This window comes from Myotis yumanensis, unplaced genomic scaffold (assembly GCF_028538775.1).
Source record: "Myotis yumanensis isolate MYYU_CA2020_CCGP unplaced genomic scaffold, mMyoYum1.0.hap1 SCAF_11, whole genome shotgun sequence".
Lineage (NCBI taxonomy): Eukaryota > Metazoa > Chordata > Mammalia > Chiroptera > Vespertilionidae > Myotis > Myotis yumanensis.
Window position 1 is genome coordinate 7,091,249 of NW_027223762.1, and position 18,274 is coordinate 7,109,522.

General features: G+C 41.1%; 1 protein-coding gene across 2 annotated transcripts in view; it reads right to left on the bottom strand.

The window, feature by feature from the left end:
• WDR35 (WD repeat domain 35) overlaps window positions 1-17,660 on the bottom strand; it is a 47,438-nt gene extending 29,778 nt beyond the window's left edge. For both annotated transcript variants that reach the window (XM_070428725.1, XM_070428723.1), the window contains exons 1-10: window positions 17,526-17,660; window positions 16,831-16,948; window positions 14,127-14,198; window positions 9,825-9,917; window positions 9,067-9,195; window positions 8,602-8,735; window positions 6,405-6,570; window positions 6,140-6,285; window positions 4,970-5,095; window positions 1,601-1,786 (exon numbers count right to left, since the gene is read on the bottom strand). In XM_070428725.1, the coding sequence (XP_070284826.1) occupies window positions 1,601-1,786; window positions 4,970-5,095; window positions 6,140-6,285; window positions 6,405-6,570; window positions 8,602-8,735; window positions 9,067-9,195; window positions 9,825-9,917; window positions 14,127-14,198; window positions 16,831-16,948; window positions 17,526-17,549 (1,194 nt within the window). In that variant the 5' untranslated portion in view covers window positions 17,550-17,660. The remainder of the gene's footprint in view (window positions 1-1,600; window positions 1,787-4,969; window positions 5,096-6,139; window positions 6,286-6,404; window positions 6,571-8,601; window positions 8,736-9,066; window positions 9,196-9,824; window positions 9,918-14,126; window positions 14,199-16,830; window positions 16,949-17,525) is intronic.
• Between the last annotated feature and the right edge of the window lie 614 nt (window positions 17,661-18,274).

Genomic DNA, 18,274 nt, shown 5'->3' on the forward strand with positions numbered 1-18,274 from the left:
TTCAAATTAACCAATATTCTATGTACTATTAAATATAGACTTTATCTTTCTTTTTCCAGCATCTCAAGTAAAATTTGTTTCATTTCATAAATATAATCTAAATGACAAAAGGTATACTACCATAATTTACTCTTCCACAACTTAAGCTTACTTACTGCCACAAAATACCACAAATAACTTGTATTTTTTTAATTTTCTTATCATTTACATGCTCAGACTCAAGTAATTCCATGAGACTTCTTACTAAAAACACACATCTCCCCTAACTTCCCATTTCTTACTCCCTAATTATTTTCATCTTTTAACTCATCCTGTTGATATTTACCTCCACAAACCTAAGGGACACGTTTATCATGGTGCTTCTTGTTTTGTTCTGCTTTGTTTCAGCTGGGACTCCCAATGTGAGTGCGTTCAGAGGTCTTTCCTCCGGGCTCTTCCAGTCTCCTACCTACATGCTGTGTGTTTAGCTACCAGTGTTCTGGGAACCAAGTGGGGAAAGACGACCGGGGAACACAGAGCAGTAAACTTTGTATTTCATTGCCTTGCTTTCAGCAGATCCCCTCCCCTGACCTTCCTTGGTGCCCTTCCGTGCACAAACTCTTGCTATCCTCTCTGGAGAGTAACCTCGGGTCCCTGGGTGAGGAAGGGCAGCTGCCTATGAGCTCAGCAGAGGGAAAGGAGTCTGCTCCTTTATCTGCCTTTGTTTTGTTTTAGTTTTCTCCTTCCTGCATAATCTCTGCTGCTTCCAAATTGCTGTTCTGTCTGTTTCTTTCTCTGACCAGGTACATCAAGAGCTGTGTCTCTTCGGGGCTCTGCGAGGTAAACTGCGGCTCTCGCTTTCTCCTCTGATGCGTTCGCCGTGAGCTTTCTTAGTTCTGCTCAGGCGATTGCCACCAACCCACCTCCGCTCTAACCTCCACAACTAGATTGTTGTTCCCTCTCCCTTTTTGGTCCCCGTGGCTTTATGGCTTCTTTAGAAATACCCTGTTTTAGTGAGTTTCAGGGGAAAATGTGCCTGTTCAAATGGCCACTTTAAATTTCATACTTTTTAATGGGATAAAATAATTCATAACACAGCCAAATACAACAGTAATCTTTTTTGAAAAATTGACATGCTTCTGTAAATATTTAAGTTGTTAGCATACTTTTTAAAAGGGCATTAATTATATTATTTTTTTGTGTGCTACCAAACTGATTTTTAAAGCAATATAACTCTGAGTAAAAATATATTTCTCAACATCACAGCTATCCAAAGTGTTATATGGTCATTGTTATGTAGTTTCTTGAGCATTTATACTAGACATCTGCCTATTCATTTTTGCTTATGGGATTTTTAACTTGGAAGAGGATTGTGGTATTTTACATACATTTCAGAGACAAAAAGCTTCAGTACTGAACTGATCAATATAAAATGTCAGTGGATAAATTAATTGAATGGGGTCATATAATTTTCCAACAGAAGTCTAGCCAGACATGACCAAGGGAACCAATACTTTGCTGGACCTGCCAGTGTAGAGGCCATGCTTGCAAGTAGATAACGATAGCCTAATTCTGCCAAGTGGTTGACCCATCTAAGTTTTTAATATCGAGGAACACCTACCTGAGGAAGATTTTCATCAGCTTTCGTAGCCAAAATGCAGAAATCTCCACAGGTAGTAATAGAAATGAGACTCTTCACATATTTAACATATTTTTCATTGTTTTTCGTATCCCAAAATATAACACAGTACTCTGGGCGATCAGGTCTGGTATAAGCATAAACTATAGTATTTGAGCAATATCCCCACTAGGAAAAAAGGAAGGAAGAAAGGGAGGGAAAAGGAGGAGGGAAGAAGGGAAGGAAAGATGGAAAAAGGAGAAAAATACATTTAATCCTGGGAAAGAAAAACCGCGTTATTACATTTTTACTATAGAAATATTGCAGACATGTGGTTTATCAGTTCTGACAAAATATATTCTTCAGAAAAGGATGACAGAACTGAACATTCAGCTTAATACCTTTTCTCATTAAAATAACAAAAAATCTAAGAACAATACAGATAGTTATAAAAGAAAAAACTGCAAAAATAAATTAGTTGTTTAACTGTCCTTATTTTAATGTGTAAGATTTAAGCCTCGGTGACAATTTCAGCTTTTTCAATAGTCAATAACAGCTGTATGGGGGCCAATAGGAAGTATGATCCCTGTCAAAAGTTTAAATTCTGGTCCCCAAGCCAAATTCAAATTCAGATGCTTTGCCTTTTTTCCACCCACCCACATTTTTTATATTTGTTTTTATCAGAGTAACATATGCACAGAGTTTATAATAAAACTAAATGCCCAGTGCACAAATTCGTGTACCAGTGGGGTCCCTTGGCCTGGCCTGCAGGATCAGGCCAAAACTGGCTCTCCAACATCCCTCGAAGGGTCCTGGATTGCGAGAGGGCACAGGCCAGCCTGAGGGCCCCCAACGGTGCACGATCAGGGCCGGGGAGAGATGGGGGAGGTTGGCTAGCCAGGGAGGGACTGCGGGAGGGCTCAGTCCCAATGGGCTGGACCCCAGTAGCAAGCTCACCTAGCAGTCGGAGCGTCTGCCCCCTGGTGGTCATGTCATAGCGAGTGGTTGAGCGGCTTAGCATATCATTAGCATATTACACTTTGATTGGTTGAACGACCAACCAGACACTTAGCATATTAGGCTTTTATTATATAGGATTAGTCTACACGGCTTATTTAAAACAAAAGCAAAATGCAGACACCCTGCTCCCATAATTTCCTCCCAGGGCAGCTCTTTACAACTCTTTCAGCTGTTAACGGTTTCGGTATTTATTTTCATGTCACATATGAATTAATTACTCACACACTTAGTGCTTTCCCTTCCGGCTAACTCTCCCAATATATTTACATGTAATTTTGAACAAATCAATATTCAGAGTCAACAATATTATGACTGTGTTTACTATTCAAAGCTAAGCCATGTTTACTTTTTATACCATGATAACTTTTTTAAATTTTACTTTACAATAATTTTAGATTTATACAAAAGTTGCAAAGATAGTACATAGTTCCCCATACTCCTCTCCCATGCCCCCTATTAACATCTTACATCGCCACGGAACATTTGTGACAACTAAGAAAGCAACACTAATGAAGTGCTATTCACTAAACCCACACTTATTTGGATTTCATCCGTTTTTCCCTGAGGTCCTTCTTCTCCTCAGAGTCCTATTGAGGACGTCCTATATGTAGTCATCATGTCTCCTTAGGCTTCCCAGGGCCATGATGGCTTCTCAGTCTTGTTTTGATGACCGTGACAGTTTTGAGGAGTCCTGGCCAGGTGATTTGTAGAAGGTAGTTCAGTGTGGGTGGGTCTGATGTTTTTCCCATGCTCGGATCAGGATAGTCCGTTTTTAGGAAACCACCACAGCGGGGAGCAGCTCTTCTGTCGGCTCACATCGGGTATGCGATCCCCACGTGCCATCCTGAGGACGCTGACCCTGATCACCTGGACAAGGTGGTGTCTGCCAGGTTTCTCCACGGTAAAGTTTCTTTCCTTTTCCTCCCCTCCCCATTCTGTACACTTTGGAAGTGAGTCACTAAGTGCAACCCACACTCAAATTGGGGAAGGGGGGCTACACTGCACTTCTGAACAGGGTGGTGCCTAGTAAATCTGAATACTTCTTTAAGGAAGATTTGTTTGGTCTCCCCCATTTATTTATGTAAGTTATTTATATCAGTTTCTATTCTTAGACAATGACCACTTGGACATTTCTTATAATTTGGGTTACAATCCAGTGTTACATCACTTATTTTGTTGCTCAAATCGCTCCACCTGTGGCCATTGGGAGCTCTTTCCGATTGGCTCCTTCGTCTCTTTGGCCCACGCCCATGCTCTTGTTTTTGGAGCACTTCCTGACTTCCTGGCACTATAAGATGCTCCAGCTATCTTGTACTTTCCCCACACTAGTCCAAGAATCAGCCATTTCTCCACGGTTCTTTGCCCTTTAAAAATTAGATAGATAAGTCTTTTTAATAACCAATACTTGTAGTAGTTTACCAGCTCAGTCTCATACTTCAGAACTTGTTTTGGATCAGATGTTAAATTTAAGATAAAATAAAATACTCTTATGCTGCTTATGCCCATTTCTCCTCTGATCCTTTCTCTGCTCTTCTCTACCCTGCTCTGTGCCCTGGCGGCCGACTACTATGAACCCCATTTCCTGGGCTACCTTGCCTTCTGGTGTGGCCAAGAGAAGACCCCAGCGGTGGAGAGAGGGTGGAAGTATTTCCTCCCTCCCACCCTCATGCTGCCTCTGCCCTGCCAGCTGGCAGTGGCTCTGCTCCTGCAGAGGGTTCCCCTGGCACAGCCACAGCGCTAGGGGTTCCTGAACACTTCCTCACCTTGCCCACTGTTGCTAGTCTCTAGGTACTTGCTGTACCATCCCTCACTGGTCCCCTTAACCCTGCCCAGATCCCTGTAGTAAGCCCTTCATCCAGTGGTTCTCAACCTTCTGGCCCTTTAAAACAGTTCCTCATGTTGTGACCCAACCATAAAATTATTTTTGATGCTACTTCTAACTGTAATGTTGCTACTGTTATGAATCGTAATGTAAATATCTGATATGCAGGATGGTCTCGGGCGACTTCTGTGAAAGGGTCGTTTGACCGCCAAAGGGGTCACGACCCACAGGTTGAGAACCGCTGCTTCATCACTCTCCCTCAGTGACTCCTCTGAGTGTGCCATCTGTCTCCTGTGAGACCCTGATTGTTGGAGTAATGTTATTAGTCATATAATCTCCTGGAGAAACTTACTAGTTCTAAGGTCTTCACACTGAAAAGCCTCCATTTAGCTGGTCTCTAAAACAGGTATGTTTTAGAGATAAACAGATATATGAACAGATACAAGAAACATATTATACTTGAGCTATAACACAATTATTTAGTAAAAGGCAGCTTTTTTTAGTAAAAGACAACTGCTCATAATACTCACCTTATAATCAGGTCGAATATTTGCAAAATATATAAAACAGTCAACAGCTAGTGCAATTTTCAATCCACCTCCTTCCCAAGATAGTGCAGATATCTGCTTTCCAGCAACCCTCAAAGTACCTAGAGACTGAAAATATAGTTGTATTTAACCTAAGAATCACGATGAAATAAAATACAAACTACCACTAATCACCTCACAGGGATCAAAACTGGTATGAAAATTGTTTTGTGGAAGGGTGCTACTCACTTCAAAATCATTTTCCTTGAATTTTTATAATAAAAACCATACATATGGTAAGAGAAATTTACAAACTATAGCCAAAAGAATTCGGTATCAAATTTTATCAAATCTAAGATGCCAGAGATTTAAACATGCATCTTTATTTTTATGTGCAACTAAGAAAGAAAACACACATTGTTAAGTAAAATATTAAAATAACTGGTAAAAGCTTTGTGTAGCAAAAATACATATTTTTGAAGTGTATGGTGAATTTAAAGAAACTAACAGGATATCCAAAAGGGACTGAATATATTCCAGAGTTAGAAAATAAAAGAGGTAAAAATTTATTAAGTTTGGTTACTAATAAGTTCTCATTTTCTAAATTCTTTAAAATTCACAATATATTACTTCTCCTTTTTGAAAATTAAATGTAGTAATAATATTACTGAGAAGGATAACATGCATTTATGAAAAACAATGCTTATCATTTAATGTAGAATTACCTTTGATTAATTATTAAGATAGACTTTTCTTAAAATAATTGATTATTTCACAACAAGTTAAAACTATTAGAAGTTTGGAGAAAGGATATATATATATATATAATCTATGCATATTCAATATATCACATTAAAAATCCAAAAAAGTCCTCTGAAACAACTACATTACACCAAAAACAATTCAAACACCAGCAGCAAACACAGATGCATATTCAGATCACATGTGAAACATCTGGTTTTCTCAATGTATAGATTATGATATAAATTCCATGAGAAAATTATGAAAACTTATCATGAGGATCATTCAAAGACATACACCTGATATTTTTACTGAAAATGTCCCTTATAAAAAATGTGACAAGTTTGTAGCTTTTCCTCCATTCTTTTTCCCCTACCTTATTCTCTGCATATTTAAATGGAAAGAATGAGACAAAATCTTGACTACATTTACCTCACCAAACGGGTTGTAGAACTGCACGATGTTGACATCTCTGTCCTGCAGGCCGGCCTTCTGGGTGCCCGCCACCGCCAGCACGCTGCCCGTGTGGTTCCACTGGATACTGACCACGCACATGTTCGTGTCGATGAGAACAGGGTCTGGTCACAGAGAAGAAAGGAGGCAGTTGGGGTAAAACACTCAGCCTAGGGAACTTGATCATCTTAAGGACAATTTTTAAATATTCTTTCGTTCTCCACATTAAAAATCAATTACATACTTTGGTCATTCTCGTGTCTCATTATTTGGCACCGCCCATTGTCAAAACAAACAGCGAGGCAGGGGCAGTCGGGCTCCACGTAGCCTTCGGTGCCGTGGTACCAGTGAATTCCAGCAATACTGATGGCGCCAGTGACGTTCACCAAACAGTTCAGCTTCATTTTCATCTGAGTAAAATCATGTTAATGTTCTATGTTTTAGAACAGATCAGCGAGAACAGAGCATTGTAGAAACAAACACAGAAAGTAGGATTTAAAAATCTGGTTTCAAATGCAAGCTCTATCACTTACGAGTTTACCAACCCTGGAAAAATCACTTCCCCTGAGTTTCAGCTTTCCCCATTTGCAACATGAAGAATAAAAAAACCTTAGAGTCTTTTTGAGTCTCGAATGACAAGAGGATATGAAAGTACTATGGAAATAGCGAAGTGTCATATAAAAGCTGCTATTCCCACTTCCATTAATGAGTGGATGCATGGAATGCCCTGACCACGACTAAAGATAGTGCTGCCCACACGATCAGATCCTCACAGCTCAATCGCACAAAGCCAGGCTTTCCTGAGATGTTACCACCTGAGCCCATACATTTTGCTTCTTTCCAGGCCTGATGTTTGTCCCTTACTGTTGAAGTCTTCATTCTTTTTACAAACAGCCCTGAGTAGCTTCCTACAGGAATATCTGTGCTATCTCATGTAAACTGCGGCTTCGGGCCTGAGAAGACACAGCAATTAAACTGCACATCTTCCCACTCATCATCCCTCAGCTCTGTACACTGAAATCTTGTCCCTTCCAGCTACCTGAAAAGGGAACGAAAAGCATCTATTTATCTTGACGCAATCAGAGGTGACTTTTTAATTTAAAAAAAACCTATTTAGATGATTTAAACCTGAATTGAAGACGTTCTTTTGTTTTGTTTTAATTGAATTTATTGGGGTGACATTGGTTCACACAACCATAAAGGTTTCAAGTGTACAACTCAACCAAACATCATCTGCACACGGCGTGGTGCGCCCATCTCCCAAGCAAAGTCTCTCTCCATCCCCATTTATTCCCTTTGCCCATCTGCACCTACCCCCCACCTACCTCTCCCTCTGGCTATCACCACGTTGTTGTCTGTGTCTATGTATTATATCTACATATTTTTTTTGTTTAATCCCTTCACTTTCTTTCACACCCAACACCCCTCCCCTCTACAGCTGTCAATCTGTTCCATGCATCCTGACTCTGTTCCGATTTTGTTCATCAGTTCATTTTGTTCATTAGATTCCACATATAAATGAGATCATATAGTATTTGCTTTTCTCTGACTGGCTTATTTCACGTAGCATAATACCCTCCAGGTCTATGCATGCTGTTGCAAAGGTAAGATTTCCTTTTTTGCCACCCAGTAATATTCTACTGTGTAAATGTACCACAGCTTTTTAATCCACTCATCTACTGATGGGCACTTGGGCTGCTTCCAGGTCTTGGCTATTGTAAATAATGCTGCAATGAACATAGGGGTGCATACATTCTCTCAAATTAATGTTTCAGGTTTCTCAGGATATATTTCCAGAAGTGGAATCACTAGGTCAAAAAAGAATTTCCATTATTAATTTTTTGAGGAAATTCTACACTATTTTCCACAGAAGACTTTCATGATTACACAAACCATCTATATATATAAAAGTCTAAGCGACTCTTACGACAGAATGACCGGAACCGGAATGACCGGTCAACCGGTCGCTATGATGCACACTGACCACTAGGGGACAGACTCTCAATGCAAGAACTGCCCCTGGTGGTCACTACACTCCCACATGGGGAGAGCTGCTTAGACAGAAGCTGGGCTCATGGCTGGCGAGTGCAGCTGCGGTGGTGGGAGCCTCTCCCAACTCCACAGCAGCATTACTGCAGCATTACCGAGCAGCAGCGGCCACAGTAGGCGCAGTGGGCCAGGATGAGCGTGAGCAGCGTGGCACCAGCCCCAGTTTGGGTTCCTCCCTGGCCTCCTGCTGCTTGGTGCACTGCTACATCCCTCGAGGGGTCCCGGATTGTAGAGGGCACAGACCAGGCTGAGGGCCCTCCCACCTCCGTGCACGAATTTTGTGCGCAGGGCCTCTAGTCATAAATAAATGTGTATATGTATATGAAAGATACATAAAATAATCATATAAAATTATATAAATAAAACTAATGAATATATGGGTATATACTTACTATAAAATTCCCTTGACTATCATAAATGTGAATTTCTCCATTTGCCATTCCAAAAAGTAAGGCTTTACCATCTGCGGACCATGCTACATGCCATAACTGTACACCCTTCAAGTCTTTTCCCCAGATGCGATTCCCTAAAACAAAACATACAACATAATTATTTCATTAAAAGTTTAAGTATAAAGGTAAATTATATAATTAGGCAGACATATTTAAAATAATCCTGAAAATTGAATTCACTTTTTTTTAGCGCCACTATAAAAATTTTTTTTAAATAGACTGTCTTATTTGAATATAATTAAAAATAAATGATTCTGGAATGTCATCAAATTATATGCCAACTGTTTTCTCTTTTTATGTTTACTTTCCTGTCAGAAGACTAACATATAGTAATTAATTTAAACCACTAAAGATAAAAACATCAACTAAGTCTCGATCTCAGTTCTGGGTGCGATAAGGCATTACCATCCACTGAACCGACTATCACAGCCCCGTCTTCATACACAATGCAGATCTTCTGTCCATCTGCAGTCCAGCTCATGCTGCGAACCACGGATTTATTTCTATTGTTGATCATTTCCTCATACCAAGAGCCTATTTGCACAAATAAAAAGTACAAGTCAAAACTTCCACATCTATTTGGTGGTGCTGAAGATTTGAAAACATCCCATGGAATACAATGTGAAATAAATAACTACAAAGTTTTCTACAACACGAGACATTAAACTATAAAACCCTCAAATCCAACATAAACAAAATGAAAAATTAACTTAGACCTTGACTAAGATCATCTCAGAAAACACAATAAATTCCCACCTTTTTTTATTATTGCCTTTGACTTCTTAATAGATGTGTTTTTACCTACTGACCTAACTCTAGTCACTGGCCACATAGGAACTAATTCTTATTGGAAACCTGGAAAAACAAGAGCTACCTCAAGCAGAAACTATTCTGCTAAGAGTCTAAGTTAATTTTGGAGATAACCAACAGTCACTCTCAACAGTCAGTTCATTCACTTTCCTAATCCAAGGTCACAGTTCAAAGGAAAGGAAATTAAAGAGAAAAGTAGAGAGAAATAAGTCCAGAAATATCACCCCTGTACAGTCAGAACGAACTCCTGTTGCTGGTTAAAAGGGGTCTATTTCAAAGATGTTATTTCCCCATTCAAATACTGTAATCCAGACTCCACTTTGTGAAAGGTTAAATAAACTCTCCTAACATACCTTTATAAAACATCCAAACAATGATAAGCCCATTTTGATCACTGGTAGTCAACTTCTGATATTGTTCATTCCATGTGACAACCTGAACACAACCTAAAAAAATATAAAACAATTTAGAAACTACAAAAAAGATATAATTAACTTCATACATATTTTTATAAAAAACGCCAAAGAGCATGTTAAAATCAGTACAGTTCCTCTCCAACTACCCAGCCTTAATATTAGCCAAAAATGTTCATAGGAGCCTGGCCAGTGTGACTTAGCTGTTGAGTTTCGACCTACGAAGCAGGAGGTCACAGTTCCATTCCCTTTCAGGGCGCATGCCAGGTTGTGGGCTTGATCCCCAGTAGGGGGTGTGCAGGAGGCAACCAATCAATGATTCTCTCTCCTCACCGATGTTTCTATCTCTCTCTCTCCCCGTCCCTTCCTCTCTGAAATCAATAAAAATATATTTTTTAAAATATTCATAGGATACAGTTACTATTATCACTCATTTTTTACAAGAATGGGCAATACTATTTCATGTTTGTTCCTATTTCATGCCAGCAAAGCACCTGTTACGGTCAGTTGCAAGAGCTGCCATACAGCTGATGACAGAAACAAATGTAAGTTTTACCGAACTGGCCAGACTCCCAAACACTATAATGCCCGAAGGACATCATACTAAGTACTTGGTTGTTTGCGGTTTTTACTTTTCTTTTGCGGGGGGGGGGGGGGGAGGGGGGGGTGTTGTTTGTGGTTATGTCCCCTAATCACTCTTCCCCATTCCCCCTTGTTATCCATTCTATTAGTAACACACTTTTGAGCAGATCTTAAACCTCTGGGCTATATGAACAATTGACTTTTTCTTTTTCTATTTTTTAGTTTTTGTAATCCCTAAATATTTTAGTGTATATTTCTTAAGAATAAGGACATTCTCTTTCATAACCACATTACAACTTAGGAAATTTAACAATGATACAATATTATTCTCTAACCCACATTCCACATTCAAATTTTATCAATTGTCTAAATAATGTCCTTTATAGATACTTGTTTTTCTCATTCCAAGAGCCAATCTAAATTAATATTGCATTCAAATGTGCCCTGACCAGGTGGCTTAGTTGGTTGGAGCATCCTCCCATGCATCAAAAAGTTGTGAGTTCAATTCCAGTCCCGGTCAGGGCACATACCCAGGTTGCGGGTTTGATCCCCAGTCAGGATGTGTATCAGTTAATGTTTCTCACATCAATGTTTCTCTCTCTATCTATCTATCTCTATCACTCTCTCTAAAAATAAAAAAATAAATATATATATACATATATATACATATATATATTTTAGGTGAAGATTAAAAAAAAATAATAGTGCATTCAATTGTTACATCTCTTTAGTCTACTTTAATCTGGAACCATGGGACAAATTCTCGAAAAAGATTATATCCTATCCATAGACAGATACAGTATTTTCTTACATAAAATAACAGCTACTTTTTTTCAGATTTATTGAGTATGTTGATTAATCATGTATGTAAAAGCTGTTGAATGACTCTAGGCTAGGGGTGGGCAACCCTTGGCATGCGTGCCAAACATGGCACGCCTGTAACTTTTGCTGGCACACAAAACCCTCTCTTATAATCTTCCATTTACAAGTTTTTTCTTAATATCGACTTTTTTATTTTTCAGATAAATTCAGTGTAGGTGCATCTTAGATAAATAAATATTTTTACATAACAAGTTATCTTAAAGACCATAGACATGGATTGACGAGAGAGGGGAAGAGCAATTTCTATGCCTCTGCCTTAACTCTCCCTGCCTTCCTAGACCCGACCAGTGTTTTGGTTTCATCCACATACGCTTGTGAATCTTTGTTCTCAGTGATGAATTTTGTTAAGTCTCGTAATAGGAGTACCCTGACGGATGAAAGTAGTAGCTCCTGCATATCTCTGAAGGTCACGAAATATAAACCTGATGTAAAATCTCTGTCATCAGTGATGCAGCAGCAAAAGTCCCATTGAAAATATCAAACGGAGGGTAGACCAAGATGGCGGCGTAGGTAAACACCGGAGACTGCTGCCGCAAACAACCATTTCAAAAATACAACTAAAAGACTGAACGGACATCACCCAGAACCACAGGTAGGCTGGCTGAAGAGAGACTCTACAACTAGAAGGAAAGAGAACAGCAAATCGAGGCTCAGAGGCGGCGCAGTGTGGAAAATACAAAGGTACCGAGGTGCGCGCGCAAAGCGGGCTGGTGGCTGAGGGCGCGGTTGTCGTTTTCGGTCGGGAGTGAGTCTCAGACTCTGGGCTCCAGATCCGGGCGAGTCTCTAGGGACCCAGACTCAAACGGGAGAAGCGGGATTATCCGGCATCAGTTGGAACCTGAGGGCAGCTTTCTCTCCGAGGTTTGCAGTGGCTGCCGGGGTTCTGAGAAGCAGAGCCTCTGGGAACGGGACTGAGCGTGGCCATAACTGCTCCCTCCGCCCGCCCTGTTGATCCCACCCCGCCCAAAGCCTGCGCACAGCCATTTGCCGATCGCCTCAGGCAAAGGCTGGATTAGCGCCTCCCCAGAAGGCAGACGTTTTCCATACAGCTGATTCCTACAGCCAGCCGGCCTGGGGGTCAAATCCCTCTAGTGTTAACTACAACAATTAAGGCTTGGCTAGAACAAGACTGCGCACAGAGACCACAAGGGGGTGCACCAAGAAAGCATAAAAGATGCGGAGACAAAGAAACATGACAGAAATGGAGGATATGGAGCTAAGAATCGCAATTTTGAGGGCTTGCCATAAATTTGTGCAGAGCCTCACGAAAACTAATGAGACCCTCGATGCTACAATAAAGAAATTAGAAAGTAAGCATACACGGACTGAAATAAAGAATATTATACCCAATAGCAGACCAGAGGAGTACAATAATCAAACCAAAGATTCGACAAAAAACACCCAATTGGAAAAGCAAAATGAAAAAAGAATCCGAAAGTGTGAAGATAGTGTAAGGAGCCTCTGGGACAGCTTTAAGCGGTCTAATATCAGAGTCATTGGAGTGCCAGAAGATGAGAGACAGCAAGATATTGAAAACCTATTTCAAGAAATAATGGCAGAAAACTTCCCCCACCTGGTGAAAGAAATGGACTTACAGGTCCAAGAAGCGAAGAGAACCCCAAACAAAAGGAATCCAAAGAGGACCACACCAAGACACATCATCATTAAAATGCCAAGAGCAAAAGACAAAGAGAAAATCTTAAAAGCAGCAAGAGAAAGAGGCTTAATTACCTACAAGGGAATACCCATACGACTGTCAGCTGATTTCTCAACAGAAACTTTGCAGGCCAGAAGGGAATGGCAAGAAATATTCAAAGTGCTGAATACCAAGAACCTACAACCAAGATTACTTTATCCAGCAAAGCTATCATTCAGAATTGAAGGTCAGATAAAGAGCTTCACAGATAAGGAAAAGCTAAAGGAGTTCATCACCGCCAAACCAGTATTATATGAAATGCTGAAAGGTATCCTTTAAGAAGAGGAAGAAGAAGAAAAAGGTAAAGATACAAATTATGAATAACAAACATGCATCTATCAACAAATGAATCTAAGAATCAAGTGAATAAATAACCTGATGTACAGAATGAACTGGTGATTATAATAGAATCAGGGACATAGAAAGGGAATAGACTGACTATTCTTGGGGGAAAAAGGGGTGGGGGAGATGCGGGAAGTGACTGGACAAAAATCATGCACCTATGGATGAACACAGTGGGTGGGGAGTGAGGGTGGAGGGTGGGGTGGGAGCTGGAAGGAGGGGAGTTATGGGGGGAAAAAAGAGGAACAAATGTAATAATCTGAACAATAAAGATTTAATTAAAAAAAAAATAAAAAAAAAAAATAAAATTGAAAAAAAAAAAAAAAAAAGAAAATATCAAACGGAGTCATAAAGTTTTCTGTAGGACTATCAGTGTACATGTATACATTAAAAAATAAATGTATTTTTCACCATCATATACTGTGTTTTTGTCGCTCGAATGAATTTTATTATTTCTTCAAGGTTCTTCACATACGTACACCTTAAGAGATATCAAGTAGGCGCAACATGTTCTCAAAAAATTAGGGTTGGCACGCAGAAGAATTTTGAGTCAGAGATTTTGCTGGTTTTGGCACGCACTCACAAAAAGGTTGCCCACCCCTACTCTAGGCTATACTATAGCTCAACAGCAATGATTATTTTAAGGAATACCATTATTGAAAGTGATGACAATTTTGCATTAAGTAGATGGTTTCTAAATGCCTAAAGATGAAATATGATTAAAAAATTGTATGACTTACCACTATGACCATCAAGATTCTGATTCATAGAAAGGTTATTAGGAGCTGCAAGACCCCTCAATTTTGCATCATCTAGAAAAACAAAAAACAATAACAGAAACAATTACGGCAAATATGTAAGTGACAGGTTATAAGATTTTGACATTTCTTGCATTTTTTGAAAGGAGATCCTATTCCTGGATGACATTAGAAATATTATTTTTAAGTATGCCTCATTCTAATCTATTTTTCTCATGGTGGAAATATGGACAAGAATACGTACACCCTTGCAAAAATATTATTCTGGCAAAATGTATACAAGAACATTGTTTACTCAGTCTATTAAATAATTAGTAATTATTATTACTACTTATTGCTTCCCAAAAGATCACAAATAGAAATATTGATGACATATAGATTGAAAAATCTAAAGCATAAGAGGGCTCAAGGAGCAAAGACTTTGGAAACTGGTTTTTACTAGACTGTGCAGAATCTTGTATTTATTCATTCATTCAGCAAATATTTATTGAACATCTACACTATGCTATGCACTGTGGGAGGTTCTGGATACAAAATGATAAACAAAATAACTAAGGCCTCTCCCCTCAGAGAACTTGTAGTCTACGGAGGGGATAGATATTAAATACACACACATAAATATATCAACATAAATGTATATATATGAAGACTTTCTTAACAAAGGATATTTAAATTGAGACTGAGGGATAAACTGGAGATAGCCAAGCGAGATAGGGACAAGGGAGAAGTATCCCATGCTAGGGAACAGCCAGTGCAAAGGCTGGGGGTCTAGGGGTAGAGCCTTTGACAAACTGAAAGAAGTCCTAATTGAACAGGGAGAATGACACAGATGAGGCAAGTGCGATAAGCACAGGAGAAATTATGAAGTCTTCATAGTGAAGCAGGGGGTCCCGCGGGGGTGAGGCCGAACGGAGTCCTAACGAAGCATGCCCCACTCCGGGGACGGTTCAGTGACGCAGATCCAAGTTTATTGTGTGAGTGCAGCAACATATATAACATTCTAGACCAATCAGAAGTTTACAACATCCATAGGGCAACCAATAGTAGGAAAGATCAGGGTACTATGTAGTGGCTCTAGGAGGTCAGCTCAGGCGGGCGATGCCACTTCCTGGTGTGCCGAGGAAGCCTGTATAGGCGGAGCGTGCTCACGTCATTGCATCTGCCGCAGCACTGAGATAAATCTCCTGAGCTCTTCCTACATCATAGGAAATGAAAAGAATTTTAGATTTTACCCAAAGTGCAACAGAAGCCTTTAAAGACTGCTTTTTTATTTTGTTATTCTTGATTACTAATCATACCATAGATAATACATACAATTTTAAAATACATCATTTCAGTAAGTTAATCTTCCCTTAGAAAATCTGGTTGTTACATGTAAAATATAGCCTTTTAAAAGTTTCATTTAAAAATACAAATCTTGCCGAAACCGGTTTGGCTCAGTGGATAGAGCGTCGGCCTGCAGACTGAATGGTCTCAGGTTCGATTCCGGTCAAGGGCATGTACCTGGGTTGCGGGCACATCCCCAGTAGGAGATGTGCAGGAGGCAGCTGATCGATGTTTCTCTCTCATCGATGTTTCTAGCTCTCTATCTCTCTCCCTTCCTCTCTGTAAAAAATCAATAAAATATATTTTAAAAAAATAAAAAATAAAAATACAAATCTATGAAAATCTTTAAAATCTGTGACAGTGGAAATTATAAAAGTTGATGCTAAAAAATTCTACTTTCACATAACATATGTCTTAAAATATTATAAAAAATACTCTTTACTCTGAAAGCAATGTCAGGAAAAAAACATGAGTTCCTTCAAAACCGCTACTTTTAATTATCCAGTTCAGGGGTGGGCAAACTTTTTGACTTGAGGGCCACAATGGGTTCTTAAACTGGACCGGAGGGCCGGAACAAAAGCATGGATGGAGTGTTTGTGTGAACTAGTATAAATTCAAAGTAAACATCATTACATAAAAGGGTACGGTCTTTTTTTTTAGTTTTATTCATTTCAAACGGGCCGGATCCGGCCCGAGGGCCGTAGTTTGCCCACGGCTTATCCAGTTGCTGTCTCGGACAAGACAAGAATACACTTTTTTTTTTAATCCTCACCTGAGGATATGTTTATTGCTTTTAGAGAGAGGAAAAGAGAGAGAAACATTGATTTGTTGTTCCACCTATTTATGCAGTCATTGGTTGTTTCTTGTATATGCCCTGGTAGGAAATTGAACCCTCAGTCTTGGTGTATCCCAACAACGCTCTAACCAACTGAGCTACCTGGCCAGGGCCATGAATGTATTTCTTAATGCAACTAAAACTTCCTGCATATGTTAAGCAAGATTTTAAAAGTATATATAATATACATACGTATGTGTATATGTGTTTGAGAAACGTAACAGAAAGAAATTTTCTTTTAAGACAGTTAAGGAAACCAAAAAATTGAGAGATTAAATTACTCAAAATCAGAGGCCAAATTCTTTTTCACTTTCCATCAATAACTTCAGCAAAAGCCATCTGACCTTTCCTTTCAATATTCTCTGAACTTTCCTGCAAAAATCCTCTAGAAAGGCACCATGAAATGTTTGTTTTGTTCCTCCCCTTTTAAAAACAATTAAAATTGCATCCTGACAAAAACATGGGCAAATCTCAAGCCGATTTGCCATCAAGTTCAAGCATGTGGGCTTGCATTCATCCACCTACCCGTCTGTGTCTCTAACTTCAACACCTTCAGTAATCCATCTTCGCCCCCACACGCGATGAATCCTTGGTCCTTGTTCCAAGATATACATTTCAGCTTCACGTTATTGGGAATGGCGATCTGAAAAGCAACGAGGGCCGCTCACAACTTCTTACGAAGGAGGTGAAAAGTGAGTCTATGGGAGCTCAAAGGCTGAAGAAAATCCCCCCAAGAACATGGGCGTGGTCCCTGAACTGTGAGAGAGAGACGTGCCCACCAACAAGGGCACACACCGCAGAGGAGCCCAACGCGGGAGTCGCCTGGTGGGTTTTTAAAAGGAGACGGAGATGGCAATGCATCCCCTCCGGCCGCGTTCCCTTTCCACGCACACACCTAGGCTACCCTTTTGCAATTCTTTTTCTCTTCCCCGGAGGCCCATGATGGCCCAAAGAACCTAAGTCACCTGGACCAGCAGCAGGTGGAGAAGCCAAGCTGGGGAAGCACCCACTGGTCTGTCCCGCTGGCCCCGCTAAAGAACCCCGCCTGGGGCCGCCCTGGCAGAGAGTCGCACGGGAGGGCGGCTGGGCGCGCCCCGGACGCTCTGGGGACCGGCGGGAGGAGGTCCGATGCTGGACCAGGAGGGATGCAGGAGCCGCGACCCAGACAGATGCGGGCAGAGGCGGGGACGGAGAAGCGCGGGCGCCCCCGGAACACTCACTCTCTTGCTCAGATAAAAGAACATCCTGGAGGCCCGCGGGCACGTCCCCAGCCGCCCAGGCCGGCCGCCGGGAACTCTTTCTGGAGTCGCTAATTGCCAGGGCCAGCGGCTCTTGGAAGCTCCTGTTGCCCTGGCAACCCGGTCGCATCCGGGGCGCCGGGGGACACTTCCGGCGTCGGGCACGCGTCGTCCAAAGGGCGTTGTGCGCCTGCGCGGGCGTCGTGGGGCCGGTGGGAGTCGCTGTCTCCGGGGCGAAGCTGTCACTGGGGCTTGAGGGCTGGTTGCTCCCCTTGAAGGCCTGGTCGCCCCCCCTCGGTCCCCGGGCCTCGGGTGCCCTCGGTCCCGCACCACCTCGGATGGCGCTGGGAAACTCGCGTGCGTGTCAGGCAGGGTCCATTGAGCAGGAAAGGCGCCCGGTCAATGTTTGAGTGTTTCATGAGCCCCAAAGCCCAGCATCGTGGGAAGGGAAACGTCATTAGTTGCCTCGGGTAGGTTGGCGCCTTCGGGCAAATGAAATTGCAAACATGCGTTTTCCAAAGGTTGCAAACCTTCCCTTGGGCCTTTGGGGATTCGCGAACTCCCTGGAGCGATTTGGAGGTTGGAGTATGTGTTCGTTCTGCTGATTCAGAACTTTTCAACAGCTTATTTAAGCTCTTACTGCAGCCCAAGGGTCCCTATAAAAATAGGTATGGGCTTTGGGCCACTGCCGCATATAATTGCCATTGGGGCATAGCCCTCATTTTCAAATA